We start from the raw sequence: 22,457 nt of genomic DNA, 5'->3' as shown, positions 1-22,457 counted from the left end.
GGTTCCTTCCTCAAGCACCCTGCACAAAGTGTGAGATGGGTGAAAACAAAACCTGAATAAACAGACCCAGGCACTTGGGAAATCTCCCAGGTAACTTCAAGAGTTCTTTCTGCTCTGCTTCTTGTTTCCTTGGCTGATGGGAAGCTCCCTACAGTTCTCCTAGAATTTACTATGGGTTTATGGGGGCCAAAAGCCTCTCCACATCAACACACTGGCCCAGCTCCACCACTCCTTGGGTTTTTTGTTCCCCAGGTGCAAAGGGGAAGTAATTGCTTCTTTTATCAGCATCAAGTTAGAAACTCCATGGGAAGAAGTAAAAATAAAAAAAAAAAAAAGAAAATTAATTAATAAGGTGAGCTGGAACAGCTTCAATACCAGGAAACTGTGACTTTCCAGCATGAGGATGGGAATGATGCAGGCCTTTAAATTCAAGGAGGGTGAAGAGGCAGCAAGAGCTGCACTGAGAGCCTTGAGGAGCAGCAGATGAGAGCAGCAGGTGATGTGCTGGGGAGGAGGCAAAGGAGAGGCTCCTGTGGGCACCTTGCTCTGGGTGTCAAAAGCATCACCTGCCCTCCAGGGGAGCATGGGGAAAGTCACAGCAAAGAAATCAGGATTATTGAGCCAAGAGACAGCACCTCTCTGGCAGCTGGACAGTGCCAGGCTGGGAAACCAAGCCTGGAAAAGAAAATTTCCTCACTGCCCTCTTAAAAGTGCTCCAGTCTGAGCCCCTGGCAGCAGGATGGGGCAGTGGGTGAATCTGAAAATGTTCTGAAATGTTTTTGTGCTGAATTCCTGGGAGCTGCCTCTCCCTCACCCATTCCTGTGCTCTGCTCCCAGCTGAGCCTTTATTTCCTGCTCTCCTTAGGTATTCCCTGCCCCTCCACAGGCATCCAAGGTCTGAACCCTGCCTGTCCTCCCCTCCAGTGCAAGAAGCAGGAGGGAGTGGGAGCCAAGGGAAGATTTGCTGCCTCTGTGCTGGGTGAGCTCTGTCCCTGCAGCCAGGGCTGTGCAGGACATGGGGACCTGGCTGCTCCCTGCCTCTGCTCCTCATTTCCAGCTGCTAAACTGATTTAACAAAAAAACAAACAGGAGTGCCAGGGAATGACAGCACTTCTCAGTGGAAGCAACTGCTACGAGTTCCAGAGGGATTGGGCCTTGGAAAGGAGACTCACCCAGGGAGGGAAGAGTTCCCACCCCACTGAAATGAGATCCTCCTTTTCCAAACCATTTTCCCTACCTTGTTTCTGTGTCTGGTGGAGGTGGGGGAGTGGCATCAGCGCTGCCGTGGGATTGAAGCAGTAAAGAATTCTTCATCACCACGACATTGCAGACCACTGCAAAATTCTGCAGCTGCTGAGCAGGCCAACACTTGGAATAAGCTGCTGCCAAACTGGATGGCAAAAAGCAAAAATTAGCAGCTGCCCCTGGAATATTTCCCTTGTCATCCAGAGGCATTGCTTTCGTGATTGGAGGAAGAGGACAAAGAACAGTGAAATCCCACAGAACTGAGCTGAAATCAGAGCTGTGAGGATGCCATGACATCCCTTGTCAAAGGGACTTCTAAAATCCTGCCTGGCTTTCCAGGCTGAGGAGAAGGGCTCTGAAGGATGCTATTATTCATTTTAGGATGCTATTGTTTTAGGATGCTATTATTTTATTACATGATTTTGTCTCAGCAACAGTGTGGGAAGTGATCAATGCCACACTGCCAGTCCTGGGGGCAGTTCAGGAATCACATTTTGGGGCTGGAGGATGTCCATGGAAAGGAATGGAGCTGGGAAAGGGCTGGAAAATTCCTGAGGGAGCTGGGAAGGGGCTCAGAAGTAGAAAAGGAGGCTCAGGGAGAACTTCTGGCTCTGCACAACTCCGTGACAGGAGGGGACAGGCCGAGGGGATTTGGGATTTGGGATCTGCTCCCAGGGAGCAGGGACAGGAGGAGAAGGAATGGCCTCAGATTGTTCCAGAAGAGGCTTGGGTTGGATATTTTGGGGAAAATCCTTCCTGGAATGGGCTGTCCAGCCCAGGGCAGTGCCGAGTGCCCATCCCTGGAGGATTTGAAGTCACACGGATGTGGTACTTGGGGACGTGGCAGTGCTGGGGATTGTTGGGCTCCACGGTCTCTGATCAATCATTCAGGGAATCTCTGGTTCTGTGATTATTCAGCCATCAAACTCCAGCACTTGGATGCTCATGGGACAAACAGAAAAACAAAAACTCTTCCAGGAGGATGCTCAGTGTTTTGGCACAGGCTGAGAAGTGCAGTCCACAATTTGGGACCACACAGCTCCTCTGCCACTCAATTGTATGGCACAGACAGCAGAACAACCTCTGATTGTGCCACTCTTCACTAATAGAAAACACAGAAAATGCCCTTTTTTAAAAAAACAATTTCTATAAGAATGTTAGATTTTTCTACAGAACCTGGGTGCTTTCATGCCTACTAAATTTTAATACAGCAGATAAAATTGGCAGAAAATACCTTGTGAAATGCTCCTTATTACATCTCTGTATTACAGCTGCCAGATTCTGCTACCTTGATGCACTTTGAAGAGTCCCTTACTCCTGAAATAGCCCCGTGGAAATGATGGGAGCACTTCAGTGTGGCTTTAACAGAGCAACAAACCCGTGCAGAGCTGGAGCAATAAATCCAGCACAGGGGGGAACAGAGATGTGCTAAATTGCACCCCCACAATTGCACACCTCCAATCATTGGCTGTCTCCTTGGAAAAGGGATTTGTGGCGATTTTCAGGTCCTGCACCTTGCCTTTTCCATGTGAATTATCATTCACCAAGGGAAGGACAGGGATGTTGCAATGAGAAAGGAACAGTCAGATCTTCCTGCAGTGTTGGTGCTGTCGACTTTTGGCTCCAGCAAGTGGAAATGGGAAAATTTCCTGAAGGAAAAACTCAAAGGACAACTGATTTCCTTAGTGCTCTGGGATAATGCTGGGGAGGAAAAGGCAGATCTTGGCCTCAGAACACCCAATCCTTGGTGGCTCATTAGCCAGGAGGCTCAAAAGGAGCCTCAATAGATGTTCCCAGGGAAATCTCAGCTGCCCAGTGCCAGGGTAAGGGCTGGGAGCAGAGCAGGGCACTTTGCTCCTCTCAAAGCCACTCCTGATGCTGTCGGGATGGGGGATGAATGGAAATAGAGTAAGGGTGACACACTGTGTGGACACTGAGAAGTGCAAGTCCTCCCCTCCTGCACAACTCTTTTTCAGAGGTTTGATCCTTTTTTTTTTTTTTTTTTTGAGATCTGAGTGAGGATTGAGGCAAACCCAGAGCAGCCCCAGTGGAGATCTCCTTTGGGCCCCTCCTGGAAAAGGCTGAGGCTGCACTTTCACAGCGAGCACTCCCACCTTGGATGAAGCCAGAGCAAGGGGCAATAAATCTGAGGATGTCCCCTGACTCTGCAGAAGAAGAGAAAGTTTTCTGTGACCTGCTAATTGCTGTCACAAACCTCTGAGTAACAGAGCAAAAGTGCCTTCAGCTGCAGAAAATCCCTCCAGCAGCCAGTGTGGGCTCAGCACTGCCTGGAGAAATGCAGCGAGTCTGGCTCGAGGACTTAAACTCAGAGGAAAAAAAAATAAAAATAAAAAAAGATGAAGCAGCAGTTTCATGGTGTGGTTTCATTTTGAAACCCTTATCTGAAAAAAGTCCAGGCTGAAAAGGTGGATCTCAACCCTCGGTGCCAAACACAGCAGCAGGGGCTGAGACAAATGCTTGGACATGGAAATGATAAGGGGAGGAAACAGAGATAAGAAATGCACAAGGCAGTCCTCAGAGCCCACCTTGCTGATTTTTAAATCCTTGTTTTCCTACTGAAAGTCTTTGTTATTCCACCTCTGTCACTTAGAGTAGGAAATCCCTGCAGTACTTTCATTTTTTGCTGATGCCCAGAAGAGAAAGAACCTTGAAAGAGCCTTGTGGCATTGTTAGGGATACCAAGGCTTTTATAAAAATCACTCTTTGTTCTTGAAAGGCTGGGGGATGGCAGGTGCCTGGCCTGCAGAGAACACAGAGTTTGGGGGCTTTAAAAAAAGAGGAGAAGCTTTTTTATTTTTTTTTTTTTACTTATGAGCATCACCTGTTACTGAACATCGTGGGCAGGAGCAAGCAGGATTCCCAGCCATGGGATATACAGGTTTTACTGGATTCAGATCCAGTTCAGCTTGCCAGGGTGCCATGGGAGGCTGCAGTGACATCCTTCTCCTGTTTAATCCCAAAAAACTTTCCCTCCTTGCTGGCAAATCTGGGATCCTTGTCCAGGATAACCTCAGCACCCTGTGGCTGTCACTGCAGATCTGGAGCACAAATCTCATGGGAATGTGGATAAATCCTCAGATTTACCTGTGCAGAGCAGGAACAGGACACTGAGCTTTGGAGGAGGAGCAGTTTGAATCCCAGCACTGGATCAGAATGTCCTGATGGGAGATGGTTCCTCCCATCCCATGTCTGATATCCCACTGGGAGAGAAACCTGGGCAAAGGAAATCCATGGGAAGAGCAAACCTGATTTTATTTTACAGCCAAGCAGCAGAATGCAGCCACTGAGAGTGACAAGGTCTCTCCAGCTTTTATTATTGGGAAAGAACATCCAAAAAATGTGTGTTTATCTCTGAAATTCAGGGGCAGAGCCCCAGACATCCCAATCCTCATCCAGCCCCAATGTCCCAGTTCATCCCAATGTCCCAGTTCATCCCCAGCTGTCCCAGTCCAGCCCCCTCCAGCCCCAAATGTCCCAGTTCATCCCCAGCTGTCCCAGTCCAGCCCCATCCAGCCCCAGTGTCCCAGCCCAGCCCAGCAGAGCTGTGAGTGTCATTAATGGTGGCACTGTCCCCTCTCCCCTGAGCAGGGCTGGGGACTCGTGGGGGACAAAGGGGCTCCTGTTGTCTCCAGCTCCCATCAGGCTGCTCCTGCCTGCTCTTCCTGGCCTTGCACTGACTCACTCACTGACCTTGCTGAGAAAGGCTCTCACACCCAGCTCTGCCTGCCTGCAAAAGCCATCATGGGCTCCTCAGATTTCTATTCAAAGCACGGGTGATGAACAAATTTGAAATATTTCTGCTTTCCTTCAACACCCAACCCCTGGGGTGAGCAGGACTGGACAGGCAAATGAACCCTGCTGTCCTCCTATAAGCTCTCCTTGCATTTCCTTCTTAATTTCCCAATTAACTTAGCCAATGTCTTGTTTTTGCTGTGCCCCAGGGCTGCACCAAGTCCTTCCAGCGAGAGGAAACACCACAGCCTTGAGCCAGGTGCCCATTTTCCTGAAGGACTTTGTGTTCAGAGCTTCATTTTCAGTGTGACACCCCCACTGCAGGTAATAGGGCTGGCCTTGGTGGCAGGGGGACAAAGGAGGCTGGAAAAGGTGGTGGAGCCACGACTTGTTTGGGGTTTCTGCTTTGAGGTTCCATCCTGGACAACACTCACAGCTCAGCCTTTCTATTCCACGTGGGACAAAGCCACCTTTGGAAAAAAAACTGCTTGGTAAACAGATTCCCACTGGCACTCTGCTGATTCCAGCCTGTCCTGTCAGAGGTGAAAGGATTTTCAGAATCCAGTTTATTCACTGCTAGTTATGGTTCTTCATGTAGGTTCAGAGCCAAAACTCATTAAGGGCAGTGGGAATCTGCCCATTCCCTTCTGTTCACTCACACTGGCTCCAGCTCAAGCTTTTATTCAGTCCCTCTGGGCCTGGACAATGCAGATCAGTGATGGCAGCCCCACTATCAGTGTCTTTGTGCCACCACGTCTCGTTTCTCCAACCTCCAGCACAATGTCCACTTGTCTGCAGCAACTGCTTCCTTTCAGATCTCCAAAATAAAATAAGTCCATGGAAGAAACATTTCTTTTGGCCCTGTGCTGGCTGAGAGCTCGTTTGCAGACATTTCAGTTGTGGGAGACAGTGTCCCTTTGATTGTCCCCATCCTCTCAGCACACCAGCTGCTATTTTTGCCTCGTGGCTGCACTGAGTCATGGAGCTTGTGCTGCTTTGCTTCGGAGCAGTGAATAAACCAGGGGTGTGCAAACCAGGGATGATCCCAGTGCTCACCCTATGGAGACAGGGAGCATTCACTTGTGGAATGTGACAGGGCCATGGCAGCCCAGCCTGAGGAGGGCTGGGCACGTCCCTGGGGCACCTGCAGTGGGGAGAGGGAACAGGGACACCATTAATGACACCCACAGCACTGCTGGGCTCTGCAGCTCTGCTGGGAGGGGACTGGGACAGCTGGGGCTGGACTGGGATATCTGGGGCTGGACTGGGGTATTGGGGCTGAACTGGGACATCTGGGGCTGGAGCTGGGGCTGGATGAGGATTGGGATATCTGGGGCTGGCCTGGGACACTGGGGATGAACTGGGACATTGGGGCTGGAGTGGGACATTGGGGCTGGACTGGGACAGCTGGGGCTGGACTGGGACATTGGGGATAAACTGGGACAGCTGAGGCTGGACTGGGATATCTGGGGCTGGACTGGGACAGCTGGGGCTGAACTGGGGTATTGGGGCTGAACTGGGACATCTGGGGCTGGATGGGGCTGAACTGGGACACTGGAACCTCTGGGGCTGAACTGGGATGTCTGGGGCTGGACTGGGAGATCTGGGGCTGGACTGGAACAGCTGGGGCTGGACTGGGATATCTGGTCTGGACTGGGATGTCTGGGCTGGACTGGGATATCTGGTCTGGACTGGGATGTCTGGGCTGGACTGGGATGTCTGGTCTGGACTGGGATGTCTGGGCTGGACTGGCCTCTCCCCACTGGCCTTGCAGTGCTGGGGGAACATCTCCCCCTGCTCCAGCTGCTGCTCTGTGGCTCCTGCAGTCACCAAGGGCTGAGGGAACAGCCAGGAAGGCTGAACCAAACCTGCCCCACTTTGGGTTAGGCAGCAGCAGGAGGGGCAGCATTTAGAATTTTGGCTTTTAAACCCCTCCAGACCAAGAACTGGTACCTGGGAAGAGCTGAGTGATAAACTGGTGCCAAATTAAAGAGTTCAGGACTCCGGCTTTGTGCTGCTGGCAGAATTAACCCCAGCACTTCTGGGACTGCCTGGTTTTTTGAATCAGTTCTTGCTGGGATGGTGCCCTGGAGACGTGAGCAGGAAGCTCCAGTGGGAAGGGAATGTCTGCAGAGAGCACCAGGACACAACCCAAGCTTCTCATTCCCAGTCTGAGTGGTAAGAAAATCCTGCTTTATCCCCACAGAGGGAGAAAGAGTAAGAAGGGAATTAGAATCCAAACTAAAATAAATAAAACGAGCATTCTTGGTCGCTGGCTGGAACTCATTTTTTCTCACACTTTGAAGTTCATACTCTGGCAAAGGAAAACCCTGCACATGAAATCTGGCTGTGCCTGAGGAAGGTCAGTGCTGGGAGAAGGTCGGCATGAAGGTACCTCAAAGGGCTGGAAGATTTTCCTTACCTGAAATGCTGTGTGTGGATGAAACCCGGCTCAGGAATTTCTTCCCCGTTCCGTGGATATCTTTGTGTTCCTGCCACAGAGTCTGGCAGAACAAAGCAGATCAAACCCTGTGCCTGTCTCCTTTTGTTGATGGCTATTTATTTTCCTTACCATGGCTCTTGTTTTGTTCTCTTGGCTCAGCAGTCTGGCTGCTGCTCCAAACCAGTTAATTCTCTGTAAGAGCTGTACGGGCCCTACATTTTATTTATAAGCTGTAAGGATCTCCCCAGGCAGACTCAGAAATAAAGGATTCCAGTCAAACAGCTACAAGGAGATGCTCCAAAACAACCTCAGAGAGGAAACACAAAGGGATGGAACATCAGCCATTCCCCCATGCTGGATTTTACAGGAACACTGCAGCTCCTGCAGCCATGGGAGAGGAGGTGAGTGCTCTTCAGCCCTTTAATCTCCCACATTTCCAGCAAAGGAGGACATGTCCTGCTCTCCTGTGCTGTCTGAACATGTGTTTGAGGAGCTGTTCACTCACTGAAGAGCAGCAGGGACAAAGCTGCACAGGGAGGGAGGAATGTCAGGATGCCAGGCAGGGATGGAGAAATGGTGACACCAGAGGAAAACCCCTCATTCTTGGCAGTTTTCATACAAAACCAAAACTTCTTGCAGTATATTACTTCACCTATACTTTCTTCTTGTTTGAAGTGACTGACAGGCCTCTTCCAGCTTTGAGTTATCCATTAAGACCTTTTTTTTTTTTCTTTCTGTTTTCCACAGAGGACACCAGGACGTGTCCATGGCCCTGCTGGTCCCACACCTCCCCTGATCCCATGGCCTGAGTGCTGCTGTGTGCCTGAACAAAGCTGGGCAGGAAATGTTTTTCCCAGCTAGAGAAACATTTTGTTCCCATTCTGTGCTTGAGCCAAATGGGGTTTTCTTGAAGCCTTTTTTTTTTTTTTTCTTTTCTTTTTCTAAACAAAGGAATAAGTAAGCAAACACGTCTGCAAGGAGCTGATTGAAACGACCAAAGCTCAGCCAGTGGGCTTGCTGAGGACCTTGGCAAGATGTGAAAATACAATTTTCTGACCCAAATCAGGCTCATGACTCAAAACCAAGCCTTGCACACACAGGACATCACCAAGCTGCAGGCCAGGCTGGGATGGTGCTTTCTTTCCTTGGAAAGTCCATCCCCAGCAGAAGTCACTGCAGCCAGAGCACTCCCACGGAACGTTTCTGTTTTGATAACATGCCATTTTCCAGGGAAAAATATTTTTATCTGCAAGCTCTCCACCCTTTTTTTTGCCCACAGAGTGACAATGTTAACTCGGATTTCCATCCCCAGGGAACTGGGGGATGTGTGTGCAGGGCTGGCTGTGGGGAGAGGCACACCCAGCCCTGCAGCTTTCCTGGGAATTAAGGCAGCAATGCTGGCAGTGCTGCTGGCCCCGGCAGGGATTTGGGGCTGGGCTGGACTCTGTGCACTGAGAACTGATGGCTTTGCCATCGAACTTTCTGTTCGTGGCTCAGGGAGCACATGCTGTGTGCAGGCAGCACCTTGGAGGTCAGAAATGCCCACGTCAAATAAAGAATAGCTTTAGTTTAGTGCAGAGAGCTGCCAGGCACCTTGGCAATGTCCCCCCCTTCTTCACCACTGCTGGATCCCAGAAATGTGGAGTCTTTGAAATTTCTGTGCTTCCAGGCACAGACTCCATGGAAAACACTGCTCTGGAGCTGAAACCTTGGAGAGGGCTTGGAAATCTGAATAATGAGTTAGGAAATCTGAATAATGAGTTAGGAAATCTGAATAATGAGTTAGGAATCACCACTGTGCAGTGGGTCAGGTGTGTGTGTTTTCACTGTGTGATGGGTTTTAAATTTGAGGTTTTTACAGAATAGTGGTGGATATGGGACAAGATGGAGAATTTGGGGTGGTGTCTTTTTCTTTGTTCATCTTCTTCTTCTTCTGTCTTCTTCACTTTTAGTTGGTCAGTCTAATGCCACTCTAAGGGTTTTGAGAATCTATTATTGGGTCAAAAGGATAAATAATGGAGGTGTTAAACTTCTATTAGTTTGTTTAGCTTTAAAAAGCCTCCAAGCAGGCTCAGCTGGGGCCATTTCTAGCAAGGAGCTGGAGGTGCTGTCACACTTTGTGCAATTTCTGATAAGATACAATAAACATCCAAACACAAGAATCACCTCAATCGTGTTTCCATTAATCCTGGCTTTGAGGGAAAGCAGGGACTGGTGACAAACCACTCATGACTTACACCCCACACACCTCTTTCAGAGTTTGGATCTGCAGGACATGGGGCACTGTCCATGCAGGAAGGGGACAGGGGACAGGGATGTGGGTGCACATCCACAGTGACACTCTGGGCTGTTCCCTGGCTCGCTGGAGCTGAGATCACCAGCACGGAGCCATGGCTTTCAATCCCTTCCTTTGTCCTCCCTGCTGCTCTGTCCTTAGGCAGAGCTCAGCTCCGGGGTTCCACAATTCCAAACTATTCCAAACTGCACAACAGACTCTGCCAGGATTCCCTGTGTGGAGCTGGCAGCAAAGGCATCCCAGGGAAACACACAGGGCACCATTACCCTGCTAAAATTTAGGATTAGGGGCTGAGGGAGGCAAAGAGGCACTGGCAGAGAGAATTTGGGAAATGGGGCTGGGTCAGGAGAGCCTGACTCTGACTCTGCTGCCACTGGGAACCAGCCCAGAGCTGGAAAACTCCACTTGGGCTCGAGATGTTTTTACCTTTAAAGCTAAAACCGGCACAGGATGCAATTCCAGCCCTGATCCCCAGCACTCCCCTGGATGTGTCCCCTCCCATGGATGAGCACCACCAGAGATGAAGGGAAGAGTTTCCAGCTCTGGAATTGTTCCCTGCCGAGCTGGCAGAAGGGATTAACATGACACTCTGCCAAAAAGGATGGGGATACCACAAAGGGTGACCACGAATTTCCTGGGCTCACTCAGGCCCCACAAACCCCCCCTGCCTTGGTCCTACAAAGAGCAAATTCCATACCCTGGAATTCCAGCCAAACTCCTGCAGGTTGCTGCTTCCCCTCCCAATTGTCTGGGAGCCACCTTCACTCCCTCGTGTTGGGATTATTTTTAATTAGTTTATTATTATTTTTATTATTTTTATTTCGTAATTTATGTTTATTTAGTGAGGTCACACTGCTACAACTGCTGGGTGCCTTGCAAGGCTCAGAGTGCCTGGTGAGGAAGGGAAATGAACTTTTCCAGCTCTGCTTCTGCTCCCCTGAGCATGCTGAGGCTGATATTGGTAAAGAGCTCTGAGCTCCTGGGATGGAATATCTGCCATGGAAAAATCAGCTGGGTTTTTATGAGGAGGTTCTAGCCCAGTTAGCAAATTTCCCATGTGTGTGAGCAGGACAGGCTGCTGTGCCTTTGGAAAAGCTCTAACTGGTTGCTCCAGGCACAGGAACAAACTGTGCCCTTCTTATAACTTTTATTTTGCATATTATGAGGGAGAAAATAAAGTGTTATAAACTCAGGACTGCTTGACCAGGTTCTAACACTGAATTCCTTGTGAAACCACACACTGGAGGCATTTAATCTCAATTAAAAGATCAATTACATTTATCAACAGATAAAAGATTATCTGGGGCATTACACAAATACAACACAATTTATTACCAGCCACTAAGTAACCTCTAATGAATTTTTAAACACTTCCCCATAAATTACAAATAAACTACAGTCCTATAATTATGTTAGAGTTCTGATTCTCCAGTTAAGCACCTATGGGATCAGTCTTTACTATTATCCATAATTATTTAGGATTCCTTTACTGGAACCCATATCTGAGGAAAGTTGCATGTTCTTAAAATTAATTTTAGGCATAGAAAATGCATTTATCATCTTGAGAACGATGTGGGCATTTCTATGAAGATCATATTGAGAAAAGCAGTCACGAGTGAACACTGAGCATGAGAAATGAGGCTTCTTGTCCATAAACCTGGCAATATCTGGGGTCTGTGCCTAATTTCTTGTTGAATTTGGGACATTTTTACACCAGGCATCAACCCTGCCCTTCTGAAGTGCTCCTTTGGATTTGTACCTCTCAGAACTGGACCTGCATCTCCCTTTGCTCCAGAGAAGAACTCAGAGCTATTATGGACATTAAGGATTTATATTTTGGATTAAGATGAGGTGTGAGCCCAGTCCAGTGTCACTAAACCCCCTGATCTCCACCCAGTAAAAATCTGATGCACCTGCTGGCTCTGTGTTTTCTTTTGCACAAAAAACCCAAAAACCTGAGCAAGAGGAACAAAAAAAAAAAAAAAAAAAAAAAGCAAACCAACCCCATCACTGAGGCACAGGGACTGGCAGTGCTTTGTGTAAGTGACCCCAGCTGGGATTGGAATTATTTGGATTATTTGGATTATTGGGATTATTGGTATTGGGTTTTTAAAAATTATTGGTATTATTTGGATTATTGGTATTATTGGTATTATTGATATTATTTGGATTATTGGTATTATTGGTATTGTTTTTTTTTTTATTATTGGTATTATTTGGATTATTGGGGTTATTATTATTTGGATTGTTGGGATTTTTGGATTTATTGGGAAGGACAATCTGTGGGGGCAGCTGTGGAGCTTCCACCACTCTCTCATTGTCATAATTTTATATATTATTTTACATTCAAAGCCACACATCTGATATGTGCATTGAAGTAAGGTGAGAAACCCACCAGGGATCGGGGTGGCAACCATGTATAAATATATAAATTATATTTGTAAATATAATTAATAATACGTTAAATATATATTAAATTATAATTAAATTATATTAAAACATTGAGTATAAGATTGAATATAATGTTGAATATCATATTAAATATCAATAATATCATTGGGATTCCCTGAAATACGGGGTTTTCTCGGTGCCCCAAGAGCACGGGAGGCTCAGCAGGGCAGGGAGGGTGGAGGTGACATCCCAGCAGGACACAGCAGCAGCAAGAGCTCCCAAAACTGTGAAATAGCCGGGGGGAAGGGGGGCCCAGAGCGGCTCTGGCAGGACAGAGCTCTGCTGGGCTGCTGTCCCCGAGCCCCGGGGACAGGGCAGATGTCACCTCTGTGCCCCCGGGGCCAGGTGATGCCACCTGATGCTCCCGAATTCGGGCTCCGCAGAGGGAAAATTCACTTTTCCCTTCTCTGCCCCGTCTCGGGCAGCAGCAGCAGGAAATCCAGGAGCTGTGTGCAGTGACAGGGAGGGAGAGCCGGAGTGAAGTCCCCTCGCCTCGCCTGGTGACGTCTCTCCTTCCTCTTTTTTTTTTTTTTTTTTTTTTTTCCTGTCCCTATAAAGAATCTCGGGCTCGCATCAAACTTCCCCGCGAAAGGCAAAGCAAGGCGGAGGGGACAGACAGACACACAGACAGACAGACAGAGCCGGGGGGCTCCGGCCATGCCCGCTGCCCGCCCCGGGCAGGTAGAGCCAGGTGAGCTCCGGGCACTCCCTGTCCTTCTGCACCTGCAGATACATCCCAGGGGAGAAATCCATCCCAGGGGAGAAATCTATCCTAGAGGAGAAATCTATCCTAGAGGATAAATCCATCCCAGAGGAAAAATCCATCCTAGAGGATAAATTCATCCCAGAGGATAAATTCATCCCGGAGGAGAGATCCGATCCATCCCAGAGGAAAGATCCGACCCGATCCATCCCAGAGGAGAAATCTATCCTAGAGGAGAGATCCATCCTAGAGGATAAATTCATCCCAGAGGAGAGATCCAATCCATCCCAGAGGAAAAATCCGATCAATCGCAGAGGAAAGATCGGTTCCGACCCATCCCAGAGGAGCCTGTGCGGCTCAGCCACTTTATCCCAAATTCCGCGCCGCCGCTCGCCGAGGGGAGGAAACTTTTTGCCAAACTTTTCCCGGTGTTTCTGCTCCGATTTTTCACCTCCTCGCGCCAGGGTTTGGGAGGATTCCGAGGCTCCCCCCCCGCCCACCCCCTCCGGACACCGGGATTGGAAAAACAGGGGGAAAGAAGGAAAAAGGTGATTGAGGAAAGGGGGTTTAGGAAAAAAAAAACAGAACTTGGGGAAGAAGAGAAAGCGAACACAACCCGCAGCGCCAGGATGAAGCGGTGAATGGGAAGAACAATTTAACTGGAATCAACAAGTGACGATCCCTCCCCTCTCCGGCTTTCCCAAACTTCTGGCAGCCGAGGAAAACTTTTTCCAGCGGGCTCGGGACTCGCACCAGGAGCGGCCCCGGGATGCTGGCCCTGGCCAGTGCCCTGCTGGCCATCTGTGCCCTTCAGGGGCTGCTGCTGCACGGTAAGAGCCGCCCGGGCCGGGGGGGACAGGGGGGGATACCCCGCAGATGGATGCTGTCCCTCGGGGAGCCTCAGGAGAGCGCTCCGGGATGATTTTTTGAGTTTTTCCACCCCTTTTTTTTTTTTTTTTTTTTTTTGGTGCTCCTCCGGCGGGGTGGGAGCCACCTGAGAGCCGCAGGTGTCACCGCTCTGTCCCAAAACAACAAAACTCCGTTAAAACGGAGCTTTGGAAATAGAGGGGAAAGGATTAAAGCTCCTTGAAGGTGTCGCACATGAAGGTCAGGTTTTAATGGGGGTTTCCCCCCCTCGAGGTTTGGCCGCTTGATGAAAAATAGCAGCTTGTGAACGTTGGCGGATTTGTGGCTTTTTCCCCTGGCTGTGGGAGGGTTTCTGGTCGTGTTTGATCACCTGAGGCAGAGCTGAGGCTTTGACAGGAGGAGCTGTCTGGGAGCCTGGGCTATCCCGCTGTCCTGGGGCTCAGGCTGGAGCTCTGGGCACTGACATCACGGGCATTCTCTTTGATATCCCAACTCTGATTCTTTGATATTTCCATTTTTTGTTCACGTGGTGCTTCTTCAACGCCTTCCCCTTCTCAGCCCAAGGTGCCAGGTTAGATCCCCTGCTCTCCAAAACTCATTTTGCTTTGCAGCAAACTCCCTGTCCCCCCGGATTTATTCCCACTTTTTGCTGCTATCAGAAAAGCCAAGAGGCAGGTTAATGAGATTGGGGAGAGCTTTTCCATCAGCCGTATGACTTTTCATTATCTCATTAAGCATGAGGATTTTGCTGGATTACCGAGCTATTCATTCATGACGCTGCAAATTGTGTAAGGGAGATGTGCTCTTGTTTATTGGGGAATTCCTTGTGACAAAAAGGACTTTTTCTTTTTTTTTTTTTTTTTTTTTTTTTGGGGGGGGGGGCTGGTAGTGGATGGATTGCACAGCACGAGGCTGTTGTTCTTCAGCACATTATAATCTTTTCACAGTTAAGAGGATAGCTTCTGGAAACACCACTGTGGAGCATCACGGCCCTTGATTTTCTTGGATTCATTCAGGGATTTAATGTATTCCTTCTGCAGAAAGGGACTGATTGGCAGGCACAAACCCTGGGGAATTTCACATCTTCCCCACAGTCACCTGCAGAATAAATAGCTGAGCCTGAGCTTGTGCATCCAAAGGGCTCGTCCAGCTTTTCCAGGAAAAGCTGAAGCAGCAGAGGAACCCTCAGGATCCGTGGGGTGCCCAGGGAATCTGTGCTGTGCCAGCTGTGCCAGCTGTGCCCACACCTTGGGCTGCACCTGGAGCAGCCCTGGGAGCATTCCTGAGATCTCCTCCAGCTGCCTGACACGTGCAGCAGCAGCTGGGAGCTCTAAACTCCGAACGGTCTGCACAAGTTACCCAAAATCCGCTGGGGGTTTCACAGAGGCATAAATCACCACAGGCTCTCATGGATTACAGGGATAATTACAGGGGAGGTGGGAGAAAATGTGACGAGCCCGAGCCTTCCTGAGGCTCCAGGGGTGAAGTGGAGCTCTGGGAGTTCAGGGGGAAAGCCTGGCTGGAGATGCTGCCCACATTTCTGGGCTGCTCAGGTCTTTACCTTTCCTACTCATTTCAGCCCTGAGAACCTCGGAACTTGGTCCAGATTCCTTTTGCCATCGGTGCCAGGCACAAAGCCTCCAAGAGAAGGCAAAGAGGGAGGGAGGAACATCCCTGTGCCCGTGGTGAGGGACTGGGAGCAGCTCTGGGGATGTCAGGAGCTCGGCTCATCTTTAGGGAGAGATAAAACATCAGCACAGCCCCTGGGTGCCCTCCTGGGCTGGAAGGATGAGGATTTGGGACAGCTCTGGTGTCACTGGTGTCACTGAGGAATTAACTCCTCACCACCTTGCCCTCCTCTCGAGCACCGAGCTCACTGAAGCTCAGCTCGACCTCCCAAAGCCTGGATTTACCCCTCAGCTGCAGTTAAACCTTCCCTGGTGGGAGGTTAAACCTCCAGGTGTTCTTAGGCACCCAATTTGGCAGGCTGTTTTTTTTTTTTTTTACAAGCCAAGCTAGCTCATAGCTGTTATAAAGTTATTTATTGTAGGAGCACATCAGTCTTAAAGCAAAAGTCTCGAAGGTACTAAAGGCACCAAAGTCTGTGCTAAGTTTTGGTATAAAGCTCCAAATAGAAGCAGAAGCAAATGGTAAAAGCAATGATAAAAAGCACCAGCTTTCTCTAATGCATGTTTTTATATAGAAACTTCCCAACAAGCTAAGACACAAACTCAAACCACTACTTTTGAACTTATTAGAATTTTAGATTTTTAACATATCAGGCTAGGTATAAACTATGGACACGATCTATCTTGTTTTATTTCAACAATGTAAGCAATATTCTTACTATAGCTTTATTATGTTTAAAACTGTGTTCTTGGAACCTCCACAGAACTTTTAGTATCTAAGAATATTTTTTTCAGCTTTCACTAGAACTCAAACTTCTGCATTGGTATCTAAGACCTTTTAGTTACTAAAAGCACTAAAAACCTATTCTACTTATTTACTTACTTATACTAAAACCTAAACTTTCACCTCTGCTTTATGTGTGAGTGCTTTAACATACTTCAATTCACCTAAAAGTTTTCATTCAATCCCTGCACTGAATTTCTCTCTGAAGAATTCCCAGGGACTCCTGACTCACTGACTCCAGCACCTGGGATCTCTGTGGCCACAGTTAGGCAGGGCTGACCCTGATTCCAGTCCAAACAATTCCACCTGCAGAGCAGACAGAAGGAAAATCCTAAAACTGTGGAAGCTGCTCAGTGCCCAGGTATCCACTCCTCAGCCACTCTTCCTTCCAAGTTCATCTCCAGCAATAGAACTCAAGAAATTCTGGCCATTACATTTATCCAGCTCTCCTTTGGAGAATTCCTGACTTATTTGGTGCTTTCAGCAGGGGGAGGAGACCACACAAACATCATCCCACTGATTTCCCACCTTACTCTAAAATACAAAAATTTCTAATCTTTAAATTTCCTCATTTGCTTCCATGAGTGTCATTAAATTCCCACTTTCCTTTTGCTCATTGCTCAGCTGCTTCTCAACTCCTCAGAGCACTGGCTGGGGTCTTGCTGCTCAGAAATTGGCACTGATGTGGTAATTTAATAATGATGGTGCAGCTGGCACAGGTTTTAGGTAAGGAGTGGGATGGTTCAGAATCAGCCCTTGGAAAAACAATCTGCAAAGAAATTCTTACACCTTAAACTGTGCATGAAAAATTCTGTATATTTTACCTGCTGACATGATCACCAGAAGGTTTTTAATATCTGAGCAATCCAAGTCACTTTTTGGGTACTGGAATAAACTCAGGCATTTCAGTGATTTAACACTGGAAATTATTAAAGATTGAAGAATAAAAATTAGGTCCTGCTCGATGGCTTTGAAATTAAAGCACGTTTGGAATTGATTTTTTTGGTTGTTGTTGTTGTTGTTTAATTTTGCAACATCTTCTACAAATTGAATATACTGGATGGGCAACGAAGCTTGTTAACACAGAGATTTCAATTAATCCATGAATCAGTAGATAAAAGCTTCAGGAGCTCAAATTCCTCTCAGTTTTCCAGCTGGGATGGTCACAGAGTCCAGCAGGATGAGTGTGGCTGTGCCAAGGCAGAGACACTGAGGGGTTGTTTTCCCCCCCAGAAAAATAAAAAATTGTTTCCTAATTGGTGTTACTCCCAAACATTTGCTTTACTGTGGGAAAAACGTTCTAAAAAGCAGAGGAGCCTTTTTTAGGCTGGTGATATATGAGCCTCCTGCTGAAGCTGCCACATTTGAAACCAACTGGAAATCTCTTTATACCAATTCAGCCATTTAAGGCAAGGGGGGAAAAAAAATGTAAAGTATTTCTGAATACTCCCTGAACTTCTAAAAAAACAGCATCATACCCAAAAGAACACTGAGAAAACGAAGCAGATGGTTTGCTGAAGGTTTTTCTGCTGTAAGACCTTGCAGTATTTTCTTAAAATCTTGTACAAAATATTTATGTGTGAGTAAGAGCAGCAGGGTCCACTTGGGTCATTTCTGCCCTTTCACACGTTCCCTGCACTGTTCATTTTTTTGACAAATTATTTGTACAAAGCGACAACTCAATCTACTGCACTTTGAATTAATATCTGAGGTTGGGCTGAATACAGAATATTTATGTTGGGAATAACTTTATGCACGTGAGCAAAAGCTTTCCAAGCCCAAGAGGAGATTCCTCAGGTACAGCCAGGGAAGGTGACCTGAGCTTTTTTGGAGGTTTGTCTCCCACACCACCAGGGCAGTTTGGAGGAGGGTGAAAACCTGTTCTATCCCATTTCTGCTGAGGGATTTTTCTATCCCATTTCTACTGAGGGATGGGACACATCTGGTCCTGTGATGCAGGAAGGGTCACTTGGTCACCAGAAAAATCACAAAGATGCTGCTCTCAGTTCTCATTGCAGGAGGGTTTTGGGGGCAGCAGCAGCAGCCACCTGTATCTTTAAAAATTCTTAAATTTTTAAAAATTTTTAAAGCTACACAGGAGATTTCCAGGAGGCAGGGTTGGACTTTCACAGGGAGCACCCTGAAGCACAGCCCCACTGAGCTTCACATGCTCATTTTGGAATTTCCTCTCATCCCCCTTCCCTTTTTTCTCCAAACCTGACGTCACTGGAATGGGAATTAGGAGTGGAAGCAATTAGAGGATATTGGAGTATCTAAACAGCAGCTAGGATTGAATTAAACGTGTCCCCAGTGCATTCCTTCAGAAAGCAGCTCTGGTGCATCCAAATGTCCCCAGTAACAACCCCCAGGACAAGTGGCTGCCCAAAAAAAGCTGGATAAAATGTGTGCAATAGAGAACTGAGCTCTCCTTTAGGCACATCTTTAATTTTTCTTTTTAAGGCCACAGAGAAAAAAGTAGAAGCTTCCAAAACCCAAAATCCAAAATCCAAAATGCCAAAATCCAGTCAAGGTTTTTATCTGGAAATGGCATTTAATAGAAGGCTTGCAGGGAGCAGGACTCCAGGAGCAGAGCTTGCAACCATCAGGAGCAAAAATCCTGGGAATCAAAGTTTCTGCACAGGATTTCACATCAGAGACTCAGCCAGGAGAGGGGAAGGATCAGGATCAGGAATAGGATCAGGATCAGATCAGGATCAGATCAGGAACAGGATTAGGATCAGGATCAGGAATAGGATCAGGATCGGATCAGGATCAGATCAGGAACAGGATCAGGATCAGGATCAGGATCAGATCAGGAACAGGAACAGGAACAGGAACAGGATCAGGAACAGGAACAGGAACAGGATCAGGATCAGGATCGGATCAGGATCAGGATCAGGATCAGATCAGGAACAGGAACAGGAACAGGAACAGGATCAGGAACAGGAACAGGAACAGGAACAGGATTAGGATCAGGATCAGGATCAGGATCAGGATCAGGATCAGGATCAGGAACAGGATCAGGATCAGGAACAGGAACAGATCAGGAACAGGAACAGGAACAGGAACAGGAACAGGAACAGGAACAGGAACAGGATCAGGAACAGGAACAGGATCAGGAACAGGAACAGGAACAGGATTAGGATTAGGATCAGGATCAGGATCAGGATCAGGAACAGGATCAGGATCAGGAACGGGATCAGGAACGGGATCAGGATCAGGAACAGGATCAGATCAGGATCAGGAACAGGATCAGATCAGGATCAGGATCAGGATCAGGATCAGGATCAGGATCAGGATTAGGATCAGGAACAGGATCAGGATCAGATCAGGATCAGGAACAGATCAGGATCAGGAACAGGATCAGATCAGGAACAGGATCAGATCCGGATCAGGATCAGGATCAGGATCAGGCTCAGGATCAGCCTGACCCCGAGGCTGTGATGAGCAGAGCTGCTGGGTGCCCATTTTGTGTCAATTCCTCCCTGTTGAGTGCTGGACATTTCCAAAGGCCGTGGGAATGGGAGCAGGGAATTCACACACACAGGGAGCTGAGCTGCTGCCCTGAGCCATTCCTGACTTCTCCAGTCTTTTACCAACAGTGAAACACAGCTGAGCACTCTGATGGATGGGGAGCGATCTGGGAAGAGTTTTATGATGGACAGGGAGCAATCTGAGAACTGTTTTATTTTATGATGGACAAGAAACAATCTGAGAACTGTTTATGATGGATAGAGAGCAATCTGAGAATTGTTTGTGATGGACAGGGAACAATCTGAGAACTCTTTTATTATAGGATGGACAGGGAGCAATCTGAGAAGTCTTTTATTTTATGATGGAGAGTGAGTAAGCCCATGGACATCTCCATGAGTCACTCCAATACCCTCGTGCCCTCATGGATTAGTCTGACTTTGCAGCACATCCTTTTTGTCCCCACTACATCCTACACCCCTGTCCTGCTCTCCCCCCCTTTCCTGGATGTCTCCTAAACTGCCCTCAGGGCTCAGGATTCCTCGAATTTTTACATTAGGAGAAGCCAAGAGGAATTTCCCAGCCCTTCCACACCAGGGGTCTGCACAGTTTCTCTTCTCTGTCCCAAAATGAATTTTGCCTTTGTAATTCTTTCTGGTGCAGAGATTTCTGAAATAAACAAAGTGAGACCTGCAGTCAAATCTCTTGTTTTCTGCCAGCTCTTTCTGTTCCTGCTGCACTGAATTTTCACAAGAAATAATTTTTGCAATTCCCCCCAGTGTCTGGGAAAGCAGAGGGGTCACATCTCATACATGAGGGGTGTGTGAGACCAGGACTTTTGTTTTGGCTCCAAGCAGGAAAGTTTGAGCACCGAGTCCTTGACTGAGCAACAAGGAAAGAACCTCATCTAACCCTGCAAATGATGGAAGTCTGAAAAATCCACTTTTCCCTTTGTGCCCTGCAGGGAATGGCAAAAGCACGTGGCCCTCAAAGTTTCAAAATTCAGCCAAAACCCACCCAGAGGCCCAGAATGTAAAGGAAATATATGGACCAGCCTTCTATTTTCAGATCACTTGCCTTTGTCTTCTTCATTTCCACTTAGGTTTCCTTAGATCTTCCTGTGTTTTTCTGAACTGTGGGAACGTGATTGCCAAGGAAGTGGACAGGGGAGTTTTCAGCCCTGCTGGGATTGTTCTTGATTTGAGGGTCAAGGAAGCCTGACCCTGTCATTACCTGTTCCAATTTTTTACAAAATCACCGTGGCTCTCAACCACCTCAGCCAAAATGTTTCTCTTCCTCAGAGCCCGCAGCTCAGGAATTGCTCACCTGGAATTTTTTCCTCACGGATACACCGGGCTCAGCTTGCAGGAAAAGCCCCAAGCGTTGGGGGCTGCTCTGCCCATTCCTCTAGAGTTAGAAAATGGGGATCAGAGTGAGGAAAATGGGATTTCTCCCAGGGAATACTGCACACACACTCTCAGGCAGCTGAGCTGTGAGCTGTTCATCCTGTTTGCTCTCCATCCAGAGCTCATTAGCTGAAATCAGCGCTGAATATTCTCATTTAGGACTTACAGCAATTTCCTCCCAGTCCCAAAATGGACTTCCAGACCCAAATGGACCCCGCTGCTCTCACTCAGAGCACACCAGTGCTCACAGATAAATATTTTCTACAAGTTTTTAAGAAAATACTGCAAGTTCTTACAGCAGAAACCTTCAACAAACCATCTGCTTCGTTTTCTCACTGTTCTTTTGGGCATGATGCTGTTTCTTAGAAGTTCAGGGAGTATTCAGAAATACTTTACTTTTTTTTTTTTTTCCCTTGCCTTAAATGGCTGAATTGGTATAAAGAGATTTCCAGTTGTTTGCTCTTCATCCAGAGCTCATTAGGTGAAATCAGGGCTGAATATTCTCATTTAGGAGTTCCAGCAATTTCCTCCCAGTCCCCAGAGCTGCAGTGGGGAGAATCCAGAATCTCCTCCTCAATTCCTCACTTTAGCCCTTTCTAGCAATAAGGATCATCCTAAAAGCTGCTCCTGATCCTGCATTTCCCTGATTTTTCAGCTGGGCTTGGTGTTTCCAACCTTTAACGTGCTGACACCTCGTACAGAGTGTCCCCCAGGAGCTGTAAAATGTGAATTTCCCTCTGCTCCTGCACTCAGCGATGCAGCTCCCCCAGGAGCCATCACACACATCCACACAGCAGCACTTTGGCAGCCCTTGGTGTGGGCAATCCTGATTTTTCAGGAGCAGGAAAAAGCCTGGGAAGAGCTCACCCAGAGCTCTTTGGAGCAGGGAGGTTCCTGCTGGAAGGAGGGAATGTAAAAACTCCGGGCAGGTTCTGCTGCAAAACTTGCAGGAAAATAAATCCTTGCAGGAAAATAAATCCATGCAGGAAAAAAATAAATCCCACAGGGTCCCACGGGGTCAGTGGGACACCCCTGTCCCTTTGGGAAGGGCACCCACTGCTGCTCCACTCCTCAGTTAAAGATCATTTCCAGGGAAAAGATTCCAGGAGCTTCCACTGCTCTCCATGAGGAGTATCAGGAGAAACAATAATGCCGAGCACAGGTGTGGGGAGAAATGCTTTCCTCATCTGCTTCTGACACAAGATCTCTTTTCCCAGCCCTTTCTGACACAAGATCTCCTTTTCCAGTTCCTTCTGAGACAGATTTCTTTTCCTATCTTCTTCCTGAAGTAATATCTCTTTACCCAGCTCTTTCTGACACAAGATCCCTTTCCCTATCTTCTTTCTGAGCCAAAATCCCTTTTCCCAGTTCTTTCTGAGCCAAAATCTCTTTTTTCCAGCTCTGAGACAA

At 47.8% G+C, this 22,457-nt stretch overlaps 1 protein-coding gene across 3 annotated transcripts in view; it reads left to right on the top strand.

Annotated features, from left to right (window-relative positions):
• Nucleotides 1-12,781: 12,781 nt before the first annotated feature.
• The window catches only part of LOC106853713 (vascular endothelial growth factor receptor kdr-like), a 134,207-nt gene continuing 124,531 nt past the window's right edge, over nt 12,782-22,457 (top strand). For all 3 annotated transcript variants that reach the window (XM_014877140.2, XM_014877139.2, XM_088172974.1), the window contains exon 1: nt 12,782-13,721. In XM_014877140.2, the coding sequence (XP_014732626.2) occupies nt 13,661-13,721 (61 nt within the window). In that variant the 5' untranslated portion in view covers nt 12,782-13,660. The remainder of the gene's footprint in view (nt 13,722-22,457) is intronic.

This window comes from Sturnus vulgaris, chromosome 14 (genome assembly GCF_052056855.1).
Source record: "Sturnus vulgaris isolate bStuVul1 chromosome 14, bStuVul1.hap1, whole genome shotgun sequence".
Lineage (NCBI taxonomy): Eukaryota > Metazoa > Chordata > Aves > Passeriformes > Sturnidae > Sturnus > Sturnus vulgaris.
Note: the sequence above shows the minus strand (reverse complement) of the source record. Positions and strands in the feature narration are given on the sequence as shown.